This window comes from Homarus americanus, unplaced genomic scaffold (genome assembly GCF_018991925.1).
Source record: "Homarus americanus isolate GMGI-L3 unplaced genomic scaffold, GMGI_Hamer_2.0 scaffold32335, whole genome shotgun sequence".
NCBI lineage: Eukaryota > Metazoa > Arthropoda > Malacostraca > Decapoda > Nephropidae > Homarus > Homarus americanus.
This window is the reverse complement of record NW_024734028.1, coordinates 327,147-353,690: the sequence shown is the minus strand read 5'-3', so window position 1 is coordinate 353,690 and position 26,544 is coordinate 327,147. Positions and strand designations below refer to the sequence as shown.

At 43.1% G+C, this 26,544-nt stretch overlaps 1 protein-coding gene across 1 annotated transcript; it reads right to left on the bottom strand.

The window, feature by feature from the left end:
* Nucleotides 1-26,088, bottom strand: LOC121870131 (sodium- and chloride-dependent GABA transporter 2-like). Its single transcript, XM_042371906.1, is given in 13 exon segments — nucleotides 1-4,498; nucleotides 6,384-6,554; nucleotides 7,111-7,314; nucleotides 7,502-7,630; nucleotides 8,421-8,542; nucleotides 8,723-8,951; nucleotides 10,116-10,234; nucleotides 10,459-10,607; nucleotides 11,208-11,322; nucleotides 13,783-13,908; nucleotides 14,208-14,305; nucleotides 14,307-14,334; nucleotides 25,418-26,088. Coding segments are annotated over 13 exon segments (1,764 nt in total). The 5' UTR covers nucleotides 25,566-26,088; the 3' UTR covers nucleotides 1-4,372.
* Nucleotides 26,089-26,544: the final 456 nt, after the last annotated feature.

Below are 26,544 nucleotides of genomic sequence, written 5' to 3'. Positions count from 1 at the left end.
TATATATATTTTTTAATTTGATGCTTCTAATTTAACAATACAGACAATATATTTATTTTACAGTAAGAAAATATAGTTTTACAGCTCACCAACAGAACACTTTCCTTCAAGTAATTTGTAGTCTCCTTAGGTTCTTATGACAAGCGGCCAATCATCGAAAAGTCGGGAAAGAGCTCCGTTGGTCACTGCAAAAGTTCTTTTCTCTGCCCTGCCAGCTTTTTACACATTCTGTTAACATTTTGACAATTAAATCTAAACTGGTTGTTAAATTATTGTTCCCAAATACGCATATGTATAGATAATATAGCATTTAATTAAACACTGTCCAGAAATCGCCAGTAACAGAGTTTAAGACCAAAGCTCTGCACAGCACCTTCAGAAGCGTAAACAAACTGTGAGGCGGCGGACGTCCTCCCACTAATTATAACACATCATCGCTCATGTTCATACTCGGCACGCCAAGCTTTACGGAGGGAGAATAAACACTGTAATTCTCGCATGGACCTCAAAAGCGTCCCCACTTTCCAAAAATTCGAACAAGTATTAAGAAGAGTAAGAATACTTGAAGATTATTATTTTTTTTTAGATAAGGAGGTCACAAACATGAAGTGTATGGTTGTCAGGGTCACAAATTATATAATGGACGCGACACCTGCTGCCTCTTACAGTTGCTGAACACTAATTGCTTTACTCCTTAACCAACAAGAATATATTTAACAACGGAGTACCTAGATACGTCATATTTCAACAATGCTGGCGAACAAGAAATGAAATTACTGTTCAGTGAATTGATCGGATAAGATGAGATATTTCACGGAACCGGCCTGAACAAGTATCATTTTTAAATTTGTTCACTCATAATTTCTCAATACAGGTAGTTCAAGCCTCGGGTGTGGTGCATCACATCATAGCCTAACGTCATAATTAAAACCTGCCCGTTATTCCTCATTATTGTTGTTACAGTATTACCATATAATTTTTGATAAATTATTTTCAGTACCATAATTACATTACTGTATACTAGGATAAACTTTGAATAACATGGCAAACAAAAGTTTATAACTTATAACCTGCAGACGGTGGTTAATAAGAACATTAAAGGGCTTTACTGTGTATCCCCACAATATGGTGGAGGCACGAGGCTGAACATTACCCCAGGTACGGGTACATGGGTAAACAGTGCTCGGCTGCACTAAATATCAAATACGACGATAAGCGCTATGGAACATGGGCGGGGTGTGCCGGGCTCCACCACCAACACAATTGACGGCTACACAAGTACAGTAAACACACGAAATTTGATACTGATGGTTGTACCAAGTTCGCTCCTTCCCTTGTGAAGACACTGGCAGCTCAAGCCTTAAAACTATAAAAGTTCATAGAACTTAATACTAAATACAAGTGACTGAGGCTGTTGTTCCATGTTAAGGTAGACGGGTAATACATCACTCCAGCACCATTAGTGTTGTATTAACAAGCACTTCACTGCTTGAGTTAGCCCATGGAAACGATTGCCCCGTAGTGCCTGAATGAAAAAAAATCCTAAAATAGGAAAATTAAATGATGTTCCATTATCCTGTTTGAGAGAATGGAAGACAATTCCGAGCACATTGTTATAATGAGCGAATTACTTATCATATAACACAGATAATGATTTTGAATAACAATATTATGAATGAACATAAATGCTACAATATGAAGGCAAACAGGCAGTTCCTAGTTACGGATGATTGCAACAAGGCCGACATTGACAAATCTGATCCCTGCAACTTAAGTTTTAAATATCACCAATGAGTGAAGCTCACCCAAGCTTATTATGGCTGTGATCAATGATGATGCCACCTAGAAAATAATGTAAAAATATAAAACAACTCATGTCATGAAAACTTCGTTTGCAAAGCGTAGATTAAAAATATGATCTACCAAAATGTCAAAATTAATATTTGAAATTCCCATACCTATTTGGCTTAAAAGAAAATTACACAAACATGTTCAACCATAACTGTTAATGGTAAAGAAGTGTGTTAGTGTATATTGCCGGCCATGGTAGTACCCTTTCACTTTTGGCAACGCCTTGGAATTTTTCTTGAGCATGGGATGCCAAGTTTGTTCAGCGATATGCCAAGTTTAACAAGCCATTCTGTCAGAGTTAAGCACTGTGTTGCCAAATATTACAGATAACCTTTTTGGGCCAAGTTCTTATTGTCAAGTTTCTCGGACACACAGGTAACATCATCTTCAAACAACACAGTTAAGCCTTGTGGCATACCATTCAAAGTCTTGTATTTACTAATATTTTACAAAAACATTAATGATCATGAGACGAAGCGAGATGTGTTACCATTTCCGCGAGGAGAATTATGAGGTAAAGGAAATATTGTATGGAATATTGTAGTGCTAAGCTCCGTCTTCAGTTGACCTGCTGATGACACATCACTAAACAAAAGTCATACACATGTTTGTTACACTGCATACAGATAGCTCTCAGAATCTACACCGGAAATTGTAAATAAGTTTGGCTCTTAGCAGGAGCATATGTTTGGCTGGCCGGGGAGCAACAATAAGTGTTATAATTAGAATAAAAATTCCATGGCAATAAATGGCTAACTTTCAAGTGACCTTTTCTTGATTCGAACCAATGTCGTCGGTGCTTCTGTGTTTTTCTTGAACCTGTATCATGGTTACATCTTTGTCTCCTGCCCAGATATGGTTGTTACACAGGTTCCACTGAAAGGCCCACCAACCTACCTCATATAAGGGGTTTAACGAATTAAGAGCAGCAAGACGCAACCCGGTACATCAGTTCCTCAAGTTATTATTTCTAACTTTAGTCTAGGATAAACGCAAGTGTGTGTGACAGACTGTAGTTATATACAGTATACATGAGAGTGAGTGAGGTGGACCAGACGGGAAAACTGAAGTGTCCTTGCCTAGTGCCTTCCACCCATTATGCAGATACTTATGCACTATACATGAATTTATGCAACTATGGCATTATGTAACACATAAACATGACAATATGGAATGATACAAATGAGTAACTACAGAATATGCACAAGACGATGATTCATGAATAAAATGACAACAGTGACTATAAACAAATGTGAGATGGGCATTAACAGATCAGTCAAAGTAACATTTTTGATGTCGTTGCTGTTTCAGCATCCGACACTATCTAACATTACACTTTGAACAATTCCTACATAGAATTTCTATATAGTACTCAAAGTTATTCCCGACTAGGGCTTAACTCTAATATTGTACAGCACAAAATAGCCGTTACCACATTTCCAACGCTGGATAACGGAGCAGCACCAAGGCGGATACAAAGGCTCATGAAGTCTCACTTCAATCATCCACAAATAGAAAAACAAAATACTTTTCTCTGTGATTCCATCATTTAAGGAAAACACAAACGAAAATACTGATACAGCATTTGGCAATGGACTTTGCTTGTTTTTCGTACATTTGCTTCAGGGAGATAGTCATCGAGAGGTCTTTTACTTTAGTTTCAACCTTGGACGGTGTTTCCCCGGTCAGCAGATGGCAACTGACCACCTTCAACATATCCAGCAGAGTCACGTGTTCTAAGTTCCTAAGTAGTACGTGACGAGGCGACAATTTTTACTAGTGTTTCTGTCTTTAAATAAATACTTCATGCTAATACTGCCTTGGCCTCGTCTCAACAACCTGACCAGGATGTTACAGAAGACTTTTTTTAGGCAGTGCACCTCATGGTAGACACAACTTGCTCCTCATATGCAGTAGGTGATGGGGTAACCACATTTTTTTGTCTTATAAAATGACTAATATGGTTGCTAAATTGAGCACACAATACATCCTGGTCAGCTTTATGTGACAGAACTAAAGTAGCCATTTAACTGTAGCTATTAAGATGCTGTAGAGTAATATTAATACTGTATTGCTTGCATATTCTGTCGCATCTCTGCCAGGTGAGTACTAACCACCTCGATGCACCTACAGTATGGTCATAACAATGTGAGAATAAACCTACATCACGAATACAGCCCAAACAACCTATGGTCTACGGTTGCCAGACGTTTCTTTCATAACAAGTCACAAACAGTAAGGTGGGAGTGCTTATCACTGTTACATCTGTCACTTTCGTTAATCATCATCTACAGGCTCGTTTACTTTTACTTTCCCCTGAATGGAAATCTCTGAGGATTATTGCATCCATACTCAGGGTAAGAAGACATTTTAAAATGTTCCATCAAGATATCAGTCGACAGCAGGAATGAGTGGACGATTTCTTGCTTCTGGAACATCTCAGAAGAAACAGGTGGATTTTTCCTTCTTTCACCTGTTTCATCGTGGTTGGCTCCCTGAGGAGTCCCTGGGAAGGGGAAGTTTATGCATCTTCAGTAAGTGGATCCATGGTCATGGTCTTCTTATATGGGAGGTCGGAATTCTCCTCCCAGTCCTGAGGCCTCAAGTGGTGGGCCTTCAAAATGGGAGGCGTAGATGCAATCCACTTCTGTAAGGTTAACATTAATGACATTCGTTTGATCCATATCATGGTCACACACACAAGATTGATAAATATTATAAAATTAGTGTGAGAAAGTAGGCTATTCAGACTTAATGAGCCCTCAACAAAGTACAGTACAGTATACTGTATATAAATTTTCAAATTACTTCACTTGGGCCGAACATTAATTTAAGACTAAAAAAGCTATTTAGATACAGTACTTGAAAAGGCTCTCCTTGATAATACACTGAGAAAAAATTTTCTTTAGATATACTTAAAATTTGAAACCTACACCACTCATGGTTAATATCCATTAGTTTAAGAATACAGTAAGTCCCCGCTTAACGTCGTGGTTCCTTTCCTGAAAACCGTGACGATAACAGAAACAACGTTACCGTAATCAATTTTCCCCACAAGAAATAGATAAAATACGGGAGTTATGTTCCCTAGCCTCCCTTTGCCCCATAAAATACATTACATGTACAGAAATTCAATGGCATTTTTATAGAAAATAGTATTTATATATATATATATATATATATATATATATATATATATATATATATATATATATATATATATATATATATATATATATATATATATATATATATATATATATATATATATATATATATATATATATATATATATATATATATATATATTATTACACAGATAGACCCGACTTACGAGGTTAGGGACAAATCCAGGTAAATTAAGTCGACACAGATAAAAAATTTAATAAAAAATCTACAATGAAATACAGTACAGTAAAAGTAATGAATAATGAAGAATGGATACAGTACGGTGAAGTAATAAATACCTGTAATAAGGAATGGATACAGTGTGACTGAGCACTTACCTTTAATGTAGTCAGCTGAATGCACATAGGGCCCCATAATTTTCTAATTATACATGGAGACTACATTAACTGGAAACGTTTGGTTATAGAAAATGCATGTCATTTGAAAAAAAAAATTAAAATCTCTTGGTCGTAAGTCGTGATTAAAATCGTCGGCTTAAGTAAATTAATTAGCATGTAAATTAGAGGTCTAGCTGTATGTATATATATATATATATATATATATATATATATATATATATATATATATATATATATATATATATATATATATATATATATATATATATATATATATATATATATATATATATATATATATATATATATATATATATATATACAGTATATAAATAAACTAAATCATTTTGTATTGTACTCACTGATGAACGGAGGTGGTGGAGCGAGTGTGTGGTGGACAGTGGAGCGGAGGAGGAGGGCGGGACAGAAAGAGAAAGAGGAGGGAGGTGAGCCACTGAGACCAGGTGGATGGCTCCTCCTCCCGGTTTAAAACCTCCATTTTCGTAGCTTTGCTAATGGTCTTACATGGGTCCTTCACAACACTAGCATCAGTAGCACTTGATGGGTGCTTGGAAGCCATTTCGAATGGTTAGAGTACAGTATTAAGAGCAATAACACTTAAACACACACGAATGCTGTGGTAGCTTAACAAAGACTGGCGACGCTTGGGGACGCCGTGACACTCCGCGGGTGAGAGCGTAGCGCGCCAAGATGAGAGGGGGTGATGCGCCGTACAAAGTAGTCCGTGACGACGTTATACTGAATCGGCAGGACGTTATCTGAATCATGGGTATCTAAAGAATAGTGACGTTATAGCGAAACAATGTTATCGGGGGTGGGGGGGACGTTAAACGAGGACTTACTGTATATTATATTCTTAAATTTGTTTCTGTTTTAGTTTACAAACTTGGTCGAGTGATCTAGCTGGGTGATCTTGGCTGCAAATCTTTGTTGTGGACCCAATATTTGTGGAAGAAACTTCCCCATGTGGAATGGGAGACTTACCTCCCTGAAGGTGCCGGGGTACTGGAAAAACTTGTAGAAGGTGAAGCCGGGGATCCATACCAAGGAACCAAACACAAGGAGCCAGCCCATGCACTGAGCCCAGACAGGGTACACATAAGTCTTGTTGTAGGTCAGCGCAGATTGGAAGATCAGGGCAAAGATTACCATACTCTGGAGATAAAGGAAAAACGTGAATGGCTGCCAACCAGATAACTAACTTTGTCATTTATTACTAATAAAAAATCTTGCAAAAAGGACAAATGAATTTAAGGCAGTGCCTCATGTGAATTTGTAACTGAAACACAGCGTTGTTAGAAAAGACATTTTTCACACGTCTAGATTATCATCAAACAGAAGCTAAACCAGTAAGATTGTCTAATGACTGATCAGAAATAATAAATGTTTCATTACTATATATTCCAAGAATGTTTTAGGAAAAGTAAATACCCGGTAATTCGGACTCAAGAAGAAGTAAGTTTCAGAATACATTCCATGCTCAAGAACAGTCAAGATGAAATACTAAAGTTTATGGCCTTCATTTTCCAAGCAATGTACAGTAAAACCTGCCAGTAACAGACTCTTGGACTGACTAACACTTGTTACTAGTGCACGGGTTACAATCTGCCTTTTTCATCTGCTAATGGAGAGCATCAAAATTTAGATCTATATTGAGAAACCTCTTCCTTTATCACATTTTAAGAGGAAGACCTTGAACATCGTTACTGACCAGCGTGAGGGTGGGAGTGATGAACTTCCAGCAGATGGTGAAGTAGGGGTTAATGGCATGACCCAACATCATGTTCACATTGTCTGAGAACCTCTTGGCGCCGTACACCCAGGCAATAACCATACACTCACAGAAACAGATGGTCAGCAGGATAATGCCACTGGCCGAGAAGGAGTCAAAGATTTGGAAAACGTACATTCCTCCCTGGAACACATAATAAAACATGTACATAAATATCTATATTGCAGTAAAACAGATATGCTTGTATTGAATATATATCAAGATGTATTATTCTATTTTTTTCTTTTATCCTGTGTGTGTGTGTGTGTGTTCATCACAATATGGCAATTGAGTCCAAGAGAGGAATATTCCTCTCTGTGACAACACGTACCTGAGTGACCATTGTGCACCCGATGGCAAAGTCGATTAGGCAGACGGCCCCAACCAGCACCTCCCTCCTGCGTCCAACACGGAGGTAGTCAGGGAACAGGTCCACAATGGCTGTGACCACCGACTCTACCTGCATCACACCCAAGTAAATGATAAGTAGTGTGGAGGCCTTTTGATCTCGGGTGATAAATGTCTCGAGGAAGCTCTCTCTCTCTCTCTCTCTCTCTCTCTCTCTCTCTCTCTCTTTTATCCCCAGTGTCTTAATAATACAGTGAGTTCTGCTATAACGCGTGTTTTGATAACGCGAATTTGCTCTAACGCGATTTATGAATTAGGAACGATATTTGCATAACGCGAACGCTTGTTTGCTATAACGCGATTTTTGCTTACTATTTCTCCAATTTTGTGGTATGTATTAACTGTGAATATAGTAAAGAAGAATATCAACAAGAAGCGTTCTGGTGATAGAATTCCGGTGATGATCGTAAAGAGGGATAAACCTTGAAGGCTCTGATTTTCAACCTCAAAATCACCCTTCTCCCCCATCCAAGTAAAGTTTACATTTACTGCTTAGTTTCATTAATAGATATAGATCGCAACATTTAGCTGAACTGTACTATCTGTATTAGGCCTAACTTCTACTAAATTTTTTCGATTTGAGTAATCTACTAACCCTATTTCTCCATAAGCCCTTTAGCTTTCTAACCACGATTTTCTTCTTGATATTTACAGGGCTAAAATTATCGCGTTATAGCAGAACTACCTGTATCTTAAATGAATTCCTGGTAATTTAATTCTCGACTGTTTTGTTTTTATAATTTATCTCATGACCCATAAAGTGCGCACTACAGCCTCAAACGGGATACCAGTTTTCCCCTACTGACCCCGGCATGACCCTGGATGTGTACTGGGGTACTGACCTGGACGAACTGGGAGTCTAGACCGACCATGAGGATCATACAGAAGAAGAGGGCTGACCAGAGGGGCGCCAAGGGCATAGACGCCATAGCCTTAGGATATGCAATGAAGGCCAACCCAGGTCCTGACCATGAACAGAAAAATGTTAGTAATTATTCATAATACAGTATATGTATATAAATATTGCTTATAAATTTTCATAGACACATCCTACCTAAAGTTATATCATTAACATGGTGATGAAATTATTTAAATAGCTTCATTTTCTAAATAAATTCAGGGAGGACGTAAGTGTGTCACGTACCAGCCTCTGCGACCTGCTCCATGGGGAGCTCCAGTTGGTAGCTCATGAAGCCGAGGATACTGAAGATGCCAAACCCGGCGAATAATGAAGTGCAGGAGTTACACACACACAAGATGGCACACTGACTCACGAAGTTGTTGTTGAACTTGTTGTAGGAGCCAAGAGCGATCATCCCACCGAGAGCCACCGCGTAGGAATAGAAGACCTGCGTGCCAGCATCGTTCCACACCTACCGAGTAAAAAGCCATATTGACCAACCTGGACTGAAGGCTCAGCGACGTGTGGACCTGCCATCCACATGCCATATGACCAGTGTTTCAGTACAGTATGACATATTTCAATGTCCCATTTTTTTGTTTTTTTTCGAAAATAAAAGACCAAGATGACAAAACAGAGTAATGCTTTATACTTGGCCAGGGGCTTTCTTTCAAGAGAGCAGTCATGATGAAGTCATCTCTCAGTATTAGCATGGCAGCTAGTCCTCAGTGGGCCCTCCCTTCCCTACCCCCCAGTCCTTTATTATCTCATCTGCCATCTTCATGACCGCTTAGTTCTTTATCAATGCATTATTCGTGCATCTACATGCAAAACATGAGCCAAGTATGTTACCCCTGGGAGACCAGGCTGAGCCACCAACAAGGTTGATGGCCAAGACTGGTCGTCTGAATAGATTGCTCACTAAGTCACCTCGTGCGCTCCTTCATCTTCTACTACAGTGAGTTTGACTCGCCAAGTGTTATAAAGTTGCCAGATAAGGATTAGATGCATCTAAGGACCAGGGTAAATATAGCTCTGACCATCTTTCAGGGGAAAGATGAAGGTCAGCAAAATGCTCCATAGTATAGATGACTTGTGCCGGGAATTGTCAGTCATTATAACTTGGTAGATACTGAACACTGACTCGGCTGATAATCATAACATTTTAAGTTCAACAACACAACTGACATCGGATACAATAAACTTGAGACTGACATTCCTAAGACACAGAGTCTATCATGCCGCACAACAGTCGTGTCACTCTCCCCCCGGCGACCGGGAATGGCTATTATGTCGACCAGAATGAGACATTAATCTTAGGGCGAAGACAAAGCCACATTTCCACCGAGTTGATGAGTGGCTCAGAGCGGGGCTGGGCCAGGGAACCTGTAACTCGCGTTGGCTGGATAACAGTTCCCAAACCAATAATGTTACTCAATGCACGAACATCATAAGAGTAAAAAATTTTACATAAGTAACGAGCAATAATACATGTGATAGACAGAGGTGTTGGGGAGGAGACTGGTGATCGAGCAATACATATGAGTTACCTGTTGACAGAAGGACGAGGACCCGAGACGGCAACAGCCTGCAGCAGCGACCCAGTAGCTTTGGCCCTGAAAACACTGGTTATTACCTGATAGTCGAGGATTTTCTCCCATTTGGGTTCGAGGTAGAATCGAATACCCTCAGAAGCCCCAGGCAGCGTCGCCCCACGGACCAGCAGAGCCGTTAGCATCACATACGGGAAAGTGGCTGTAAAGATGTCTCGTTAGTACAGCATCATCATCAAATCAAATCATTTCTGAAATATAATGCTGGTTAATAAAGAGCGCCGGTTCACTCTCGTCTCGGGGGCGTTGTTTGCGATTAATGGCAACTATTTCACATACTGCCAAGTATTGCAAACGGGGAGGAAGTGATTGGCTGGTGATGATGTTAAATGTTCCGAGAACGATGTTCTGAGGTGATTGGCTTACCTGTGAAATACATGATCTTGCCGGTAACCTTCACGCCCTTCCAGATGGCGAAGTAAGTGCACACCCAGGAGAATATCAGAGTACCGAACAGAGGCCAGACCATCGTGCCGAGTGTGCCCACCCCATCTGTGATCTGAAGCACGCGGTTACTGCAAAATAATGTTACTGTTACTCTCTCTCTCAACACAGATTAACAATACTGATGTAACACACACACACACACACACACACAGCTGGAAATCTGTTTACATTTTGCAAGTGACAATTGGCATTTTACTAAGTGTGGACTTTTCACTGACTCACACACACTCCCCACCACCTCTGATTCATATAATTTTGTTACATTAACCACCTGACTCACACAGACTCTCCAACCACGAGAGAGTCATTTGTGTGTCATGTCCTGACTTGGGTGGGGTGGGGGGGAATGGTCGATGAGAGCAAGCGGCCATCATGTTACTGTGTACCACCATCATGTTACTCAGGATATGACTAAGTGTGATTAAGTCTTCTTGAGTATGATGATGACTTAAGAGTATAATGATTTAATCCCTTGAATATGATGATGAAATAACCTCTACACTACACTATGATGACTTAATCCCTTGAGGATGATGAAGACTGAATCCCTTGAGAATTATAATGGCTTAAACCTTAGAGTATGATGACTGAATACAAGAAGGTGTCTTTAAGGAACATCCCCCTCTCTCTCTCTCTCGTGCTGTAAACATCTTCTCAAAGGAACTTACTCCCAGAATTCGACGACGGAGTCCTTGGGTAAAATGTTATTGTCTTTGAGCTCCTGAATGAAGGAGTGGTTAGTCTCTCCACTGAAGGACACGCACGCCTCAGTGTTCCACCTGTAGGAAGAGAGAGGAGAAAAAAGTTACTTATCAGGAAAAGACAAAGTAGATGTTCTGTCTGCCTGTCTTCCATGACTGTCCTGTAAGACTGGCCTGTATGACTGTCCTGTAAGACTGTCCTGTAAGACTATCCTGTATGAATGTCCTGTAAGACTATCCTGTATGACTGTCCAGTAAGATTATCCTGTATGAATGTCCTGTAAGACTATCCTGTATGACTGTCCAGTAAGACTATTCTGTATGACTGTCCTGTAAGACTATCCTGTATGACTGTCCAGTAAGACTATCCTGCATGACTGTCCTGTAAGGCTATCCTGTAAGACTGTCCTGTAAGACTATCCTGCATGACTGTCCTGTAAGACTATCCTGAATGAATATCCTGTAAGACTATCCTGTATGACTGTCCTGTCAGACTATCCTGTATGACTGTCCTGTAAGACTATCATGTATGACTGTTCTGTAAGACTATCCTGTATGACTGTTCTGTAAGACTATTCTGTATGACTGTCCAGTAAGACTATCCTGTATGACTGTTCTGTAAGACTATCCTGTATGACTGTCCTGTAAGACTATCCTGTATGACTGTCCTGTAAGACTATCCATTTCAGTAAGACTATTCTATGACTGTCAGTAAGACTATCCTGTATGACTGTCCAGTAAGACTATCCTGTATGACTGTCCTGTAAGACTATCCTGTATGACTGTTCTGTAAGACTATCCTGTATGACTGTCCTGTAAGACTATCCTGTATGACTGTCCTGTAGACTATCCTGTAGACTGTCCTGTAAGACTATCCTGTATGACTGTCCAGTAAGACTATTCTGTATGACTGTTCTGTAAGACTATCCTGTATGACTGTCCTGTAAGACTATCCTGTATGACTGTCCAGTAAGACTATCCTGTATGACTGTTCTGTAAGACTATCTGTATGACTGTCCTGTAAGACTATCCTGTATGACTGTCCTGTAAGACTATCCTGTATGACTGTCCTGTAAGACTATCCTGTATGACTGTCCTGTAAGACTATCCTGTATGACTGTCCTGTAAGACTATCTGTATGACTGTCCTGTAAGACTATCCTGTATGACTGTCCAGTAAGACTATTCTGTATGACTGTCTGTAAGACTATCCTGTATGACTGTCCTGTAAGACTATCCTGTATGACTGTCCAGTAAGACTATCCTGTATGTGTCCTGTAAGACTATCCTGCATGACTGTCAGTAAGACTATCCTGTATGACTGTCCTGTAAGACTATCCTGTATGACTGTCCTGTAAGACTATCCTGTGACTGTCCTAAGACTATCCTGTATGACTGTCCTGTAAGACTATCCTGTATGACTGTCCAGTAAGACTATCTGTATGACTGTCCTGTAAGACTATCCTGTATGACTGTCCTGTAAGACTATCCTGTATGACTGTCCTGTAAGACTATCCTGTATGACTGTCCTGTAAGACTATCTGTATGACTGTCCTGTAGCTATCTGTGTGACTGTCCTGTAAGACTATCCTGTATGACTGTCCTGTAAGACTATCCTGTATGACTGTCCAGTAGACTATCCTGTATTCTGTAAGACTATCCTGTATGACTGTCCTGTAAGACTATCCTGTATGACTGTCCAGTAAGACTATTCTGTATGACTGTCCAGTAAGACTATCCTGTATGACTGTCCTGTAAGACTATCCTGTATGACTGTCCTGTAAGACTATCCTGTATGACTGTCCTGTAAGACTATCCTGATGACTGTCCAGTAAGACTATCCTGTATGACTGTCCTGTAAGACTATCCTGTATGACTGTCCTGTAAGACTATCCTGTATGACTGTCCTGTAAGACTATCCTGTATGACTGTCCTGTAAGACTATCCTGTATGACTGTCCAGTAAGACTATCCTGTATGACTGTCCAGTAAGACTATCCTGTATGACTGTCCTGTAAGACTATCCTGTATGACTGTCCTGTAAGACTATCCTGTATGACTGTCCTGTAAGACTATCCTGTATGACTGTCCTGTAAGACTATCCTGTATGACTGTCCTGTAAGACTATCCTGTATGACTGTCCTGTAAGACTATCCTGTATGACTGTCCTGTAAGACTATCCTGTATGACTGTCCTGTAAGACTATCCTGTATGACTGTCCTGTAAGACTGGCCTACACCATAAAGAAGTCAAACAGCCATCTTTCCCTCCCTCTCTGCCCTTCGCCAGACAAAAACTCATCCTTACGTCCGCCTGCACTGGCGCTCGTCTTTTAACACATTTGTAAGAAAGGCGAGATATACCTGAAGTTTAGACACCCTAGCTTATTATACCCTTAGATTAACCGCCCTAAGCACATAAGGGGTTGGGTTGGGTTAGTTAGGTTTGGTTAGGTTAGGTTCAGGTAAATTAGCTAAGATTAAGTTACCATTAAGGTGGTTAATCTTCAGGTAAATCAAAGGTAAGTCACATGTACCACTCAGCTATCACAGGTGGTCCATGGAAGCACAGCCTGGAACGACAGGATGAAGTAGAACAATGCCCAGGCGATGATGACGATGTAGTACACGTTGAGCCAGTTACACACTACAATGGCTGCAAACCCTATACCTGTAGGCCCATGAGAACAGGTTAATTACCGCCGTACCTGTGTGTTTTATATGCGTGTTGAACTGTATAGCTGCATTGTCTGTATATATGCTGAACCAATTGTTAACTTCTATGATAGTTTTTATTGAATATGTATATATGTATGTATGTATGTATGTATGTATGTATGTATGTATGTATGTATGTATCTCTATGCATAAAATATCAACCATTCACTTGTTTATTTATCTTTCCATTCACTTTTATATCCGTGTGTGTGTATATGTGTGTGTGTGTGTGTGTGTCTCCGCCATACTGACCTTGAAATAACGGTGACATCTTCCACACCGAGATCCCTCCTTCACTCATAAACTGACCCATGCCCACCTCCAGGAAGAACATGGGCATACCTCCCAGCACACACGCAGTACGGGATCAGGAAGGCGCCTGTAGGGAAGAAGAGGTGTAATCAATAATTAATTCACAGGAGAGAGAAAGAGAGACCTCACTTTGAAGGCGCGTTTTGAACTTTCTGTTACGGTAAAATTATTGATATAAATATATGAGGTGTGTATGGGATTAATTTACAGTCAGTTTTAAATTACTCGTAACCTCCGCTCTGATATTATCCTGTTCTCGTTTTCCAATAGTCATAAACAGAGAACTAGCTTTATTTTCAGCTCTACAAAACGCTTCATTATCTACAAGTCAAAGCAACAGCCACTCAGGATACTACATCCACCTCACACTCATTTAATTAATCCACATATTACGGAATTGGTACATATTATTAAAGAAGAAAATGGAACCAAAGAAAATGAGACCAATACAAGGGTAAACTCAAGTATAGGAAACGCTGTGGTGGAGGTGAGACACAAGTAGGATATTGAAACAGTTAGGAAGGGATGTGGAGTACACTATGAATAACTCAAGGATAAGTCTAAATATTAATTGCAGAAGTACTGTAATGCAATTACTGTGGCGGGAAGATATATAAGTCTGTCGGAGTTGGTGGGTAGGAAAGGGTGAGGAGAGATGTAAGAATGGCGGGGTCGGTGCGTAAAGAGGGCGCGGGGAGGTGGGGGGCGTGGTGGTGAATCTGGTGATATATTACGACGTGCATCGAGGACAAACACGAACCTTTATGGGCCATAACGAGACTTTGCGTGGCGAGTATTGATCAGAGAACCACCGAGTATTGGTGTATGTGATGACCTTGGGGGAGGGCCCACGGTGAGGCAGGTTACTTGTAACCTAGGTAACAGGACACGGGACCTAGCCTTCATGTACCCGACAGTATGATTGGTTAGAAGCAAGTGACGTAAACGGTACACAACCTGAGGAGGACGCCGTAGGCTGGCGGGTCCCGTGAGTACATGACGAGCTGTACCTCCTGCGTCATCGGTCTTAATCACGCTCATATGCCGCCAACGTGACCGTACCAGTCACGACATGGAGGAATCGGTTACTTTTAGACGCCCATCACGACATGCGTATGACTGTTCCTCTCAAGCGGCAACAGCAGGCGTGTGACCCGACAGTGAGCTGTGCAGCTAGGACGCCAGACGCCGGAAAGTGTTCACGCCTCTATATTGATCCCGGCGTGCACCTCATGAAGCCTTCCATCTGACGGCAGGAGGCAGGCCAGGACCCCTAGCTGGGAGGGGACACAATAACCCTCCTGTGTCCGTGTTTCCTCCATGACCTCGATCTGCCCTCCTAATCAAGGGTCCCTTACAGAGCACCACTTGTCCTCTTATGCTTAAGGGTCCTCCTTCATGATCGCCAGCTGTTGTTCTCTCTCTCAAGGGTTCTTTGGCGTTCCACTGGTGTCCTCTGATGTAACCACCTGGTGGGCGGTTGAATCCTTGTGGTGCCCTGCAGGGAAGAGTGCCCGCATACCTCGGCAGGATATGAAGGACAACAGTACATTATGAGGAGATTTGGTGTACTGTATACTCCTATACTACTGTAGCCTAACCCTCCTCACCACAGCTACTCTATCCCGTGTCCCTCCTCCCTAGCCCCCCTCCAGCACCCTGGAGACGACCTCCTCACTCCCTGCAACAAAACCCCCTCACCCACTCTGCAATAACAATCCTTCCTCACCTCCACGCCCCCAAGGACGACACTCCCTCACCCACCCTGCGACAATCACCTCTCCCTCACCTTCCTGACTTGGTTCTATTCGTCGCAGAAGCGGAATATTAACTCCTTCACCTCGGGATTCGAAGCGATGGAGAATGATGACAAATCGAGGCGGCGGACTGTAGTTACCTTCGAAAACCTGACCCTCTGAGCCGTGATGATGGGCGTTGATGGGAAGCTTCCTGGCTGCCCCGAGTTAAATGTCCACCGGTATCCACTGAAGGGGTCTACTTAGCCTCCTCTCCTAGGGGTGGGGGCTTGGGTCTGGCCAGCTGGTACGAGGGGTGTGTGTTTCGTGTATCCAGCTGGTGTGTAATTGAGTTGTATTTAGCTAGCTAGTATATGATGTGTTTGAGAAGGACCTCACTTGCTCACGTAGAAGCTAGGTAACTGCAGGTGAAATAACTACACTAACAAGAAAGACAAAAGTGTGAAGAGGAAGGAAAAAGACATGGAAAAAACAGCAAAGAGAGGAGTGAAGGTAAGGGGAGGGGGAGGGAGAGAGGGGGAAGAAAGAGGAGGAGGGAAAAGGAGGGGAGGGAAGAAAGGGGGAAGAGGAGAGAGGAAGGAAGGAGTTGGGGGAAGTGAGGAAGGGAATGAGAGTAGGAGGGGACGATAGTGGAGGGAAGAGGAGGGAAGCAGTGAAGGGAGAAAGAGACGGGAGGGGAGGGAAGGGATGGGGAAGAATATACCAAATCAGATCCCCACGCGCAGAACAATATCCCATTCCAAAAAATCCCAAGAAGGATAATGTGGGAGTGGTGGGCGTGGGTGTAGTAATGTAGGCGTGGTGGGCGTGGGTGAAGGGTGTTGGGCGTGGATAGAGGATGCGTAGGCAGGGCGCCATCTCCCCGGCGATGGCACCACCTGTTTTTTTTTAGATTTAACAAATTTATTGGCAGAGCTTGTAGTACAGTTTGCCTATTCTGAGTAATTCAGTCAGGTCTTGACACTGAGGGTGGTATCACTTCTCACTGCTACGCAGGACAGAGGTTCATACACAAAGAAATACATCATATTCATTAACAGCTATAAATGTATAGAAGTCAGATTCATATGGGTAATGTCACTGTTCACTGCCATGCAGGACAGAGGTTCGAATACAAAGAGATGCATCATATTCATTGACAGTACATATACATATATGTACACACACACACACACACACCCTTTCGACTTTCTCTGACCATCACCACGACCTCATCTGCAAATTTGGTAAGAAGCTTCTACACCATCCTCGACACCGGCTCCTACTACCACCTGAGATCCCTAGCCCGAGAATTGCTGTTCGACACCACAACCGCATCCAGTCCATACGTGCACGAACTGATCGCTATAAGAACAGCCCAGTCCCAACCATTGTAAAATTATCAATAACTTGTAATAAACCAGTGTATTCACTCCCAGTAATCACTAAATTACCGGCCGATCAGTTTGACGTCAGTAGTGGGGAAATTTCTTGAATCAATTATAGCAGATAGCATCCGATCGCATCTAGAGAAAAGCAAATTAATCTACGACTCTCAACATGGGTTTACAAAGGGAAAATCTTGTCTAACAAATCTGCTAACGTTTTTTAGGAAAGTCTTCGAGGTAGTAGATAATGACGAAAATTACGATGTTATTTACTTAGACTTTAGCAAAGCATTTGACAGAGTACCGCATCAAGGCTTCTGAGAAATAATATCGAGAGAATGATAGAAAATCATGGCTCACCGATAGAACGCAGAGGGTGAGCGTAGATGGTGTTAAATCTGAGTGGGGCCGTGTAACCAGTGGGTTCCCCAGGGGTCAGTACTAGGCCCACTTCTTGTTCATAATCTACATAAACGATTTAGATACTGGGATCAGCAGTGATAACAAGTTTGGGTGGATGACACCAAAATAAGGCGGCAAATTAATTGGGCAGGATGCAAATGCATTACAGGAGGATCTAAATAAACTGCAGGGGTGGTCTGAAAATGGCAAATGAAATTCAACACCAGCAAGTGCAGCGTACTTAATATTGAAAGAACAAATACTTGTAATGTATACAGCCTTAACAACATCAACCTAGAGAAGTCGACTTGTGAAAGAGACCTTTGGGGTACTTGTAAGCCCGGACCTACGGCCTAGAAAACAGTGCGGTTAATGTTCGAAATAAGGCAAACAGAGTATTGGGTTTTATATCTAGAGTTGTAAGTAACAAGAGTGCAGAGGTCTTATTGCAACTATATCTTGTAGTCAGGCCGCACCTCGATTATGGTTCAGTTCTGGTGCCCTATTATAGAATGGATATAAATTCACTAGAGTCGGTGCAGCGAAGAATGACAAAAATGATTCCGGGACTTAGAAACCTTCCATATCAAGATAGGTTAAAGAAACTTAACTTGCATTCCCTGAAAGACGAAGAGTGCGGGAGATATGATAGAAGTATTTAAGTGGGTGAAAGGAATCAATAAAGGGATAGATAAAGTTCTTATAATATCCGAGCAGGATAGGACTCGGAGCAACGGATTCAAGTTGGATAAGTTTAGGTTTAGGAGGAGATAGGAAGAAACTGGTTCACAAATAGGTGGTGGACGAGGAAACAAGCTTAGCAACTTTGTAGTAAGTGCGGGAACTTTGGAAAGTTTCAAAAGGAGGCTAGATAGATTCATGGATGATAGAGAGTGGTAGTAACTCTCGACAGGAGCTGCCATGCACAGGCCAACCGGCCTATTGCAGACTCCTTATTTTCTTATGTTCTTATGTTCTTACTCCTTGCACTGTCACTATGTTGAAATGAACTGTAGTTTGAGCTTTTCCCCATCTAGTTATTATATATCTTATTTGTATCACTTATGTTACTTGTATATTATTTGTAATGGAAACCCATTCCCCAATTATGCAACTGTATATTTTCAGCCTTCTGGCTGCCAAGCTCTTTCAATAAACCGTTAATTATTATATATTATATACATACATATACATATATACATACACATATACATGTACATATATATACGCATACATACATACATATACGTCGGTCAGGTTCATGTGGGTAATGTCACTGTTCACTGCCATGCAGGACAGAGGCTCGTACACAAAGAAGGAAATACATCATATTCATTAGCAGTATATATAGGTCAGTGGCTCGTGGCCTCAGCCCAGTCCTCCCGAGCACACGAGTTTTTCTTCCATGACGAACAAGGACCTAGTTCACGAGGCACATTTTTTTTCCACAAGATAAGACGAATGATTATATGAACTATATCTATTTAAAGGATTATAATCTAGCTTACGTTTCCTATAAATTATTAAGATTTTGCTGGAAAGCTGTCGACTGATAAAACTTTTTCTGAGGCTTAATTATACCGTATTTGATTGTGAAAACCCTGCTTAATGTTGAGTCGCGAGAGGTGTATCCTTGTTCATCCTAAGACAAATATATACGTACCGAGCTGGTTTGCAATATTTCACTAAGGTTTTCCTCTCACATTAAGACTTCATAGTACTCTACACATCCGCGTGTGATAAACTAAAACATAAACTTAACCTAGACTAACAAGTGATCTGCGAGACGTCTGCTTCTGACGTCACGGAAATTTCTCCTCTCTCTCTTTCTCTCAGTGGCACGCGTTCTGGCCAATCAGCGCTCAGGAAACATCTCCCCTCTGCCAATGAGAGCCAAGAACACATTTACACGCGCCTGTTTGAATCATACATAGCATCGCAAGCACTGGCCTTAACATGTTACTGAACATTAAAGCAATTTCACACGTAATTTCCTTCTTATGTATCATTGAGGATTAATGCGATCAACAGATTGATAAAGAATAGTCATCTTAATAGAATAGGAGCGTGTAGTACATGTTTACCTTAACCTGAAGGCTTCCCAAACTTTCTCTCTCTCCTTATTCATTAAGACCAACTATTTCTCAGACACTTATGCAGAATTTTGTACATCTTCCTCCTTTCCCCACACCTCTCCCCCTGCCCCCTCCACACCCCACCTCCCCTATTCCCAGTCCCCCCCCACCCCATCTTCCTTCTGTTTCTCACTTAAAAGGTTTCCGGTATGACATTTGAGAGACCAATGAGGTATTCTGGTTTTACCTAGCCACCCCCAATAAATCCCCTAAGACACCCTGACACACATCCCCTAAAACACTCTGTGTGTCAAGGTGTTTTAAGTGGCGCCCTTGGTCATCTTGACACACCCTAGAACCTTGGCGTCAACCAAGGGGAAGGGGCGGTACACTTGACACCGGCGTGACTCGCCAATCTATTTCTGTCAGCACGCAGACGGTGGCGCCACGTGTGTTGGGGGCATAACTGCAGAATCCAGCGTGTACGGGTTAATCTTTGTTGGGTGTGGATGGGTAAGGGGATAGGGTTTAGGGTGGGGGTAAGGGTCGGTGGGTGAGAGGAGTAGGGTTTAGGGTGGGTAAGGGTGGGTGGGTGGTGAGGGCGCAGCAGGACCAAGGCTACTGTACATACCAGTGCGGGACAGTCTTGAGGGGTGCAGTACACCACCCTTGATCTTGACTATCATGACTTCCCCCGGCTGGGAGGGAGGGAGGGTGAGTCGAGGTGAGGAGGGAAGGATTGAGGTGAGGTGGGGATGAGGCTGTGAGGGAGGGTAGAGGTATGGTGACGGGCCCTTGCAAGGTAGATACTCGAGATGGGGCCGGTGGTAGAAGCAGCATCGCTCTTGCCTCGCAAGCAAGATGTCAGGGGTTCGATTCCCGGGCCGGTGGAAAGTTTGGACATACTTCCTTGCCCCCATTAGTCCCTGTTCATCTAGCAGTAAAGTAGGTACCTGTTGTAAGTCGAAAGTTGCGAATTCGTATTCAGGGAGTTGTTGGAGCTTCCTATAACTTGATGACATAAACCATTGACTCTTCAGGCTTCTACGCCCTTGACTCTTCAGGCTTCTACGCCCTTAACTCATGAGACTAAAGGCAAGCATGAACTTTGCATGCTTCCCTGTTGGGCGCTGTAAACGCTTCTGCGCTTCACCTTACACAAGGATGTAAGGGAGTGCCCAATAAATAATAATAATAATAAAAAAAAATACCCGAGATGGGAATGTGGGGGAGGGGACGGCTGTAGCTAGCTGATTGGTGGAAGTGGTGGGCGGGGTGAGGCCAGAGGGGTGGGGCAGCGAGGGAGACGGGTTGTGATTGGAGGACGGAGGAAGGGCACTGCGTCCAGGATGAAGGAGGGAAGGAAGGAGAAGAGGGTGACGTAACTCGAAGATGGTGGATGTAATATACAGGGTAAGGGAGCAGAGGGGGAGGGCGGCTGAGTGGTGGGTGGTGTGACATAACACAGAGGTGGGAGAGTGAACGGGAAAGCAGGGGCGGTAGACTGGCAAGGTGATGGTCTGCAGACTGTACTAGACTGTATCCGGCGGGGGGTGGGTGCAATGTGCAAAGCTGACACGCCGTAGTAGCGACCTTGACTAGCGGTTTTCATCCCCTCTTCTCGCATATTTCCTCCTCTACCCCTTCGACCACGACACCGTCAAAGGAGGGGGCTCTTGACACCGGGGCCCTCATGACCCCATCTGACCTTCACCAGCATAGAAAAATTTCGCGTGTCCGAAAATACGAGGCAGCAGCTGGGTCCGTCTCTCTGCCCGCCCGCCTGCCCCGCCCACCCGTGCGCCAGTGGCCAAAGACTATTACTGGATATAAGGAGAGTCCACAACCAGTGTGTATCATTCAACAGTGACACAGAGACAACACCTACATCAAGCATGGACGTCCCCACCACCCCGACACCCACCCACGTCCCTCTCCGCCGTCCTAGAGCCAACACCACGCCCCTTACGACGTCTGCCTCGCCCCGGCACCAGGCACACTACCCTGGCGCCAGCAGTACTTCCCTTTGGTGTTCATACGCCACGCCAAGTCCTCGCGCCCTACAACACCTGGTGTGGGACGCTGCTAAGTCCTGTGACCTAATGATGAAGGCAGTAACATAATGCCATGTCCTGTCAGGTAGCTGTAGGGCTATATATTATTACTGTCAATCTCCTCTTATTCACTTACAGTTCTCATCGGCAGTGATTGTCGACAGAGAACAAGCACGCTTACATGTATACACCTACACAGGTACGCTCACCCATAGCCCCTGAGAGATGAGAAAAGAATCATATCATGGTGACCTCTGTACTAATCAGCCCTTCACCTGACATTTCAACAGGTAACTGATTAACCAGACAAGGTGTTATCAGTTTAAGACGCACTTCTCTTATTTCCTATCTGTCCCATTTTCTCTTATCTCTCTCAACCCATCACTCTTATCTCTCTCACTCTACGTCACTGTCTCGTCGTCTTACTCCTGCAGGAGGTCGTTGAAGGGGTAAAAATTCAGGGGGAACTAATGACAACAGCCTCTACCGTGACTATCACTCAGCTGCCAATGACACATGGCAGTTGATGTTGTACAATATATGCAGTGACACATGACACCCACTTGTACTGTGCATCAACAAGGCATGACTGTCATGTGGTTGGCAGTGACCCACATGATACTAGCACTGTGCATGACAAGGCATGACTGTCATGTGGCAGGCAGTGACACAGGACACTTGCATTGTGCACCACAAGGCATGTCTGTCATGTAGCGGGCAGTGACACATGACACTTGCACTGTGCACAACTAAGCATGACTGTCAAATGGCTCTAACAAGGAATTATGACAGAGCAAGAAAAAATAATAACTTCTGAAAATCATGACAGTGAAGTTTTGCCTTTTGTAGTCAATTTCTCTTTACTTTATTGAAACATAAACAAAAATACGAGGATAACCAGACAACAGGGGGAGGGGGGCACAGGTCAGTGTGAACCAGAGACTGACCCCTGGACCACAGAGAGGGTAAGAAACTATGTACAGTGTTTACCATAGAGGGACACACCAATACAGACCGTGGGGGCGCTACCAGACACACGGAAAGGTTCTATGCAGTCAAATACACTCACAGTCAGATAGAGTCTTTCTCCCTCTCTCTCCCTTCCACCCTCTTTCTCCTCTCCTACCCCTCTTTCCCTATACCTCCTTACCCGTTTCCTTCTCCCTCCGTATACCTTTATCCTTTCCCTTTCCAGCCCCTCCCTCTCCCTCCTCCCCTTCGCTCCACGACAGACTAAACCAACATTTTCTCAGCAACATGGCGAGAAATGGATCAGTGGAACATCTTCTTGTGGGAGTCCTCAGGAGCCCACATCTACCTCAACTACCTGTGGGTAATGGCACACCTCACGTTGTTAGGTGCTGTGGCATGAGAGAGAGAGAGAGAGAGAGAGAGAGAGAGAGAGAGAGAGAGAGAGAGAGACTGACTGGGGAGGGTACTAGGCTTGGGAAGGGTAGCTGGGGAGGGTGGTTGGGGAGGGTAGCTGGGGAGGGCGAGGTTGAAAATTAACTAATCAAACTTAGATAAGACTCAGCTATGCATAAGGTGGTGCGGGGAGGGAGGGGCAGAAAGGGGGGGTTACAGGTATGCTTGGGAGGGAATAGGAAGGTAGAAGCCTCGTCTCTCTTTCCCTCTCCCTCTCTCACTCTCTTTCTCTCTCCCGATCTCTTCCACCCATCCTCTCTCTCTCTTTCTCTCTCTCCCGATCTCTCCCCCTCCATCCTCTCTCTCTCTCTTCCCCTTTCCCTCCCGCTCTTTCCCTCCTACGCTCTTACTCTCTCTTTCTCTTCTCGCCCCCTCTCTCTCTTCCCCTCTCTCGCTCTCTTTCCCTCCTCCTCTCTCACCCTTCCTCCCCATCGATCCACAAACAGAATTATCGGCACCAGAACCCTCACAACAGAAGTACAGAGGCGTTAGGTTAGGTTAGGTTAGGCGTTACACATCAGGCTCCTTACAAAGACCGTGGCAGCGTGTAGACTTCTGCAGGAGGCTGAGCGATGCACCTGTGAAAGATCTCCCGACACCTAACCTAACCTAACGTAAGTCGTAACCTAGAGGAACCTAACCTAACCCACCAATAACTTATCTCCAGAAGCAGCGTTGATAAGAGACATCGCTATTGGTGCCCAGTATGTGGAGTCGATACCGCCATGTTTGCTTGTGGGGGAGGAAAGGGGAGAGAGAGCGGGAGGGGGAGAAAGAGAGAGGAGGGGGGCAATGAAGTGAATGGGAGGGAGGGGGAAAGAGAGAGAGAGAGAGAGAGAGAATCAATACTCAACAATGCCTGTTCATTATTTTGAAAATAGGTTGAATCCAACTCGGCTTTAAGGAGTAGTAATAGCTGTAAGAAGATTAGATTAAGTTATTTGGTGAAGTTTGGTTAGGTTAGGTTTGGTTTGGTTAGGTTAGGTTTGGTTTGGTTAGGTTAGGTTAAGGTAGATATTTAAAGTTGGGTTAGGTTAGGGTAGATTTAAAGTTAAGTTAGGTCTAGTTAAATATTGAGGTAATTAGTTTGACACCAGATTCAGTTAAAACTCCTAGTATGACAAACAAACCATCAGTATGAAACAACTTCATACTGAGCCAATACCATATGCGTGTGTGACAAGTATGAGACTGGACTAGTACTAGGTGTAAAAATTAAGTCATATTCAGTGTGAGGTCAGTAATATAAATATCATACTATTATACAAATATGACTTTTGAACAATAACAAACATGAGACTAAATCATACTAAACCTTTCTGTATAAGTGTGTATCTACATTCTAGGGTTTAAATCATACTTATATAGACTGTATAGTTTTACAATCATACTAAATACGATAAACAATAATATTAGGTTACACAATACGAACCTGAATCATACTAAGGCCGTAAGTATGGATTTTATACACTTCACAAAAATTATAACGTTTTTTAAAGTATACACAGTCACTAGTATGAGAGTGGATCGTACTTGTGCCATCTGTATAACATAAAAGGCTTCTAAGACTACCAGTATGATTATCAGATCATTCTAGCGCCATCAGTATGAGACCAGAAATCATACTGGGATGTTTGATACATTTCTAAATCATACTACACAGACATTGTACCAGAAGAGTATACATCTGCTGCTAGTATGACAAATACTGACAGAAAAAATTATCACGAATCACAATAGTTGAAAATAACTTACCAGAAAAACTGAATACAGAAAATAAAAGTGAGGAAAGGGAGTATGAATGGGAGGAGAAGAGGGAAGAGGAGAGAGGGAAGAGGAGACGGGGGAGAGGAGAGAGGGGGGAAAGAGGAGACGGGAAAGAGGTGACGGGGAAGAGGAGTGGGGAAGAGGAGAGAGGAGAGGTGGTAAAGGAAGAAGCTAGCATCAAAAGGTGAAAGAAGGAGAAGAAGAGGAGGAGAAGGCTGTAGAGGAGGAGGAGGAAGAAGAGGAGGAAGAAGAGGAGGAAGAAGAGGAGGAGGAGGAGGAAGCACACGGCAGCACAGTACTCACCTCCACCATTCTTGTAACAGAGGTAAGGGAACCTCCAGACGTTGCCAAGTCCTACACAAAACCCGATCACCGACAGGAGGAAGTCGAACTTGTTCCCCCATTGTTCCCTCTCCTTCGTCACGCCCTTCACCTTCACTTCCTCCGTCATAGTGGTGGTAGTGGTAGTAGTCGCAGCTGTGGTGATGGTAGGGCAGCTGGTGGTGGTGATAATGGAGATATCGTCGCTAGTGGTGATGGTGGTGGTAGTGTTGGTGGTGATGGTGGTGGTGTTTGTCGTCGCCGCGTTTCGATGTGATTCGGAACGCGATCTGGCTCTATGACGCGCGAGGTTTATGTATGGATCAAATGGTTTATATTAATCTTAAAGGGTTACGATGGTTTGATTATTGTTGTAAATGAAAAAAACAAGATTAAGGACCAAAGATATACATTTAGTAAATTTTTTGGTTTTTCTCTTGACGAATCACTGGGGGTGCCACTGGCGAGCTGTGAGTGTCACTAATCACCGGCTCTGAAGCGCACTTGCCGCCACACAGGACCAAACTAGACTTGTGCCGGTTTTGTTTACTTCAGTATGGCGACCGAAGCCTTTGTTAATGGAGAATTTATGAAAGACACACAACCTTAAGATAAGTCTCACAGCTCAAGCACAGTTAAGAGTGGTGGTGGCCGGCCGTCTCCCTCCTTATATAACCAGGAGAGCAGTTGCCAGTTGTAGCGTTAGGTGGGACCATTTTCACGCTCTTCGTCCCGATTCTCAAAGATTCGTCCGAAATTTTGTTATTCCCTTCTAAGAGCGATGTCAGAGGCGCTCATTTCAGATAAAACCTAAATAGCATTACGATGTCATTTAGGGAACCATAATATAAAGACTAAACATATAATTCACCTTTTAGTCATCAGGGGGGAATGGGGTTGAGGAAAGGGTGAGGGAGTGAGGGGGGTGGGGGGGTGGGGGTGGGGGGGTGGAAGAGCACAGACTCGCATCTAAAGCAAAGAAAGGAAAATTACTCGTAAGATCCGTGCAGCTATGAATCCATGTTTGTGCTGAATCTCTTTTTAATAATTCAGGATTTGGTGAATCAGTATGAACCCTCCGCTGACATGATGGCCCCTCCTCCTCCCCC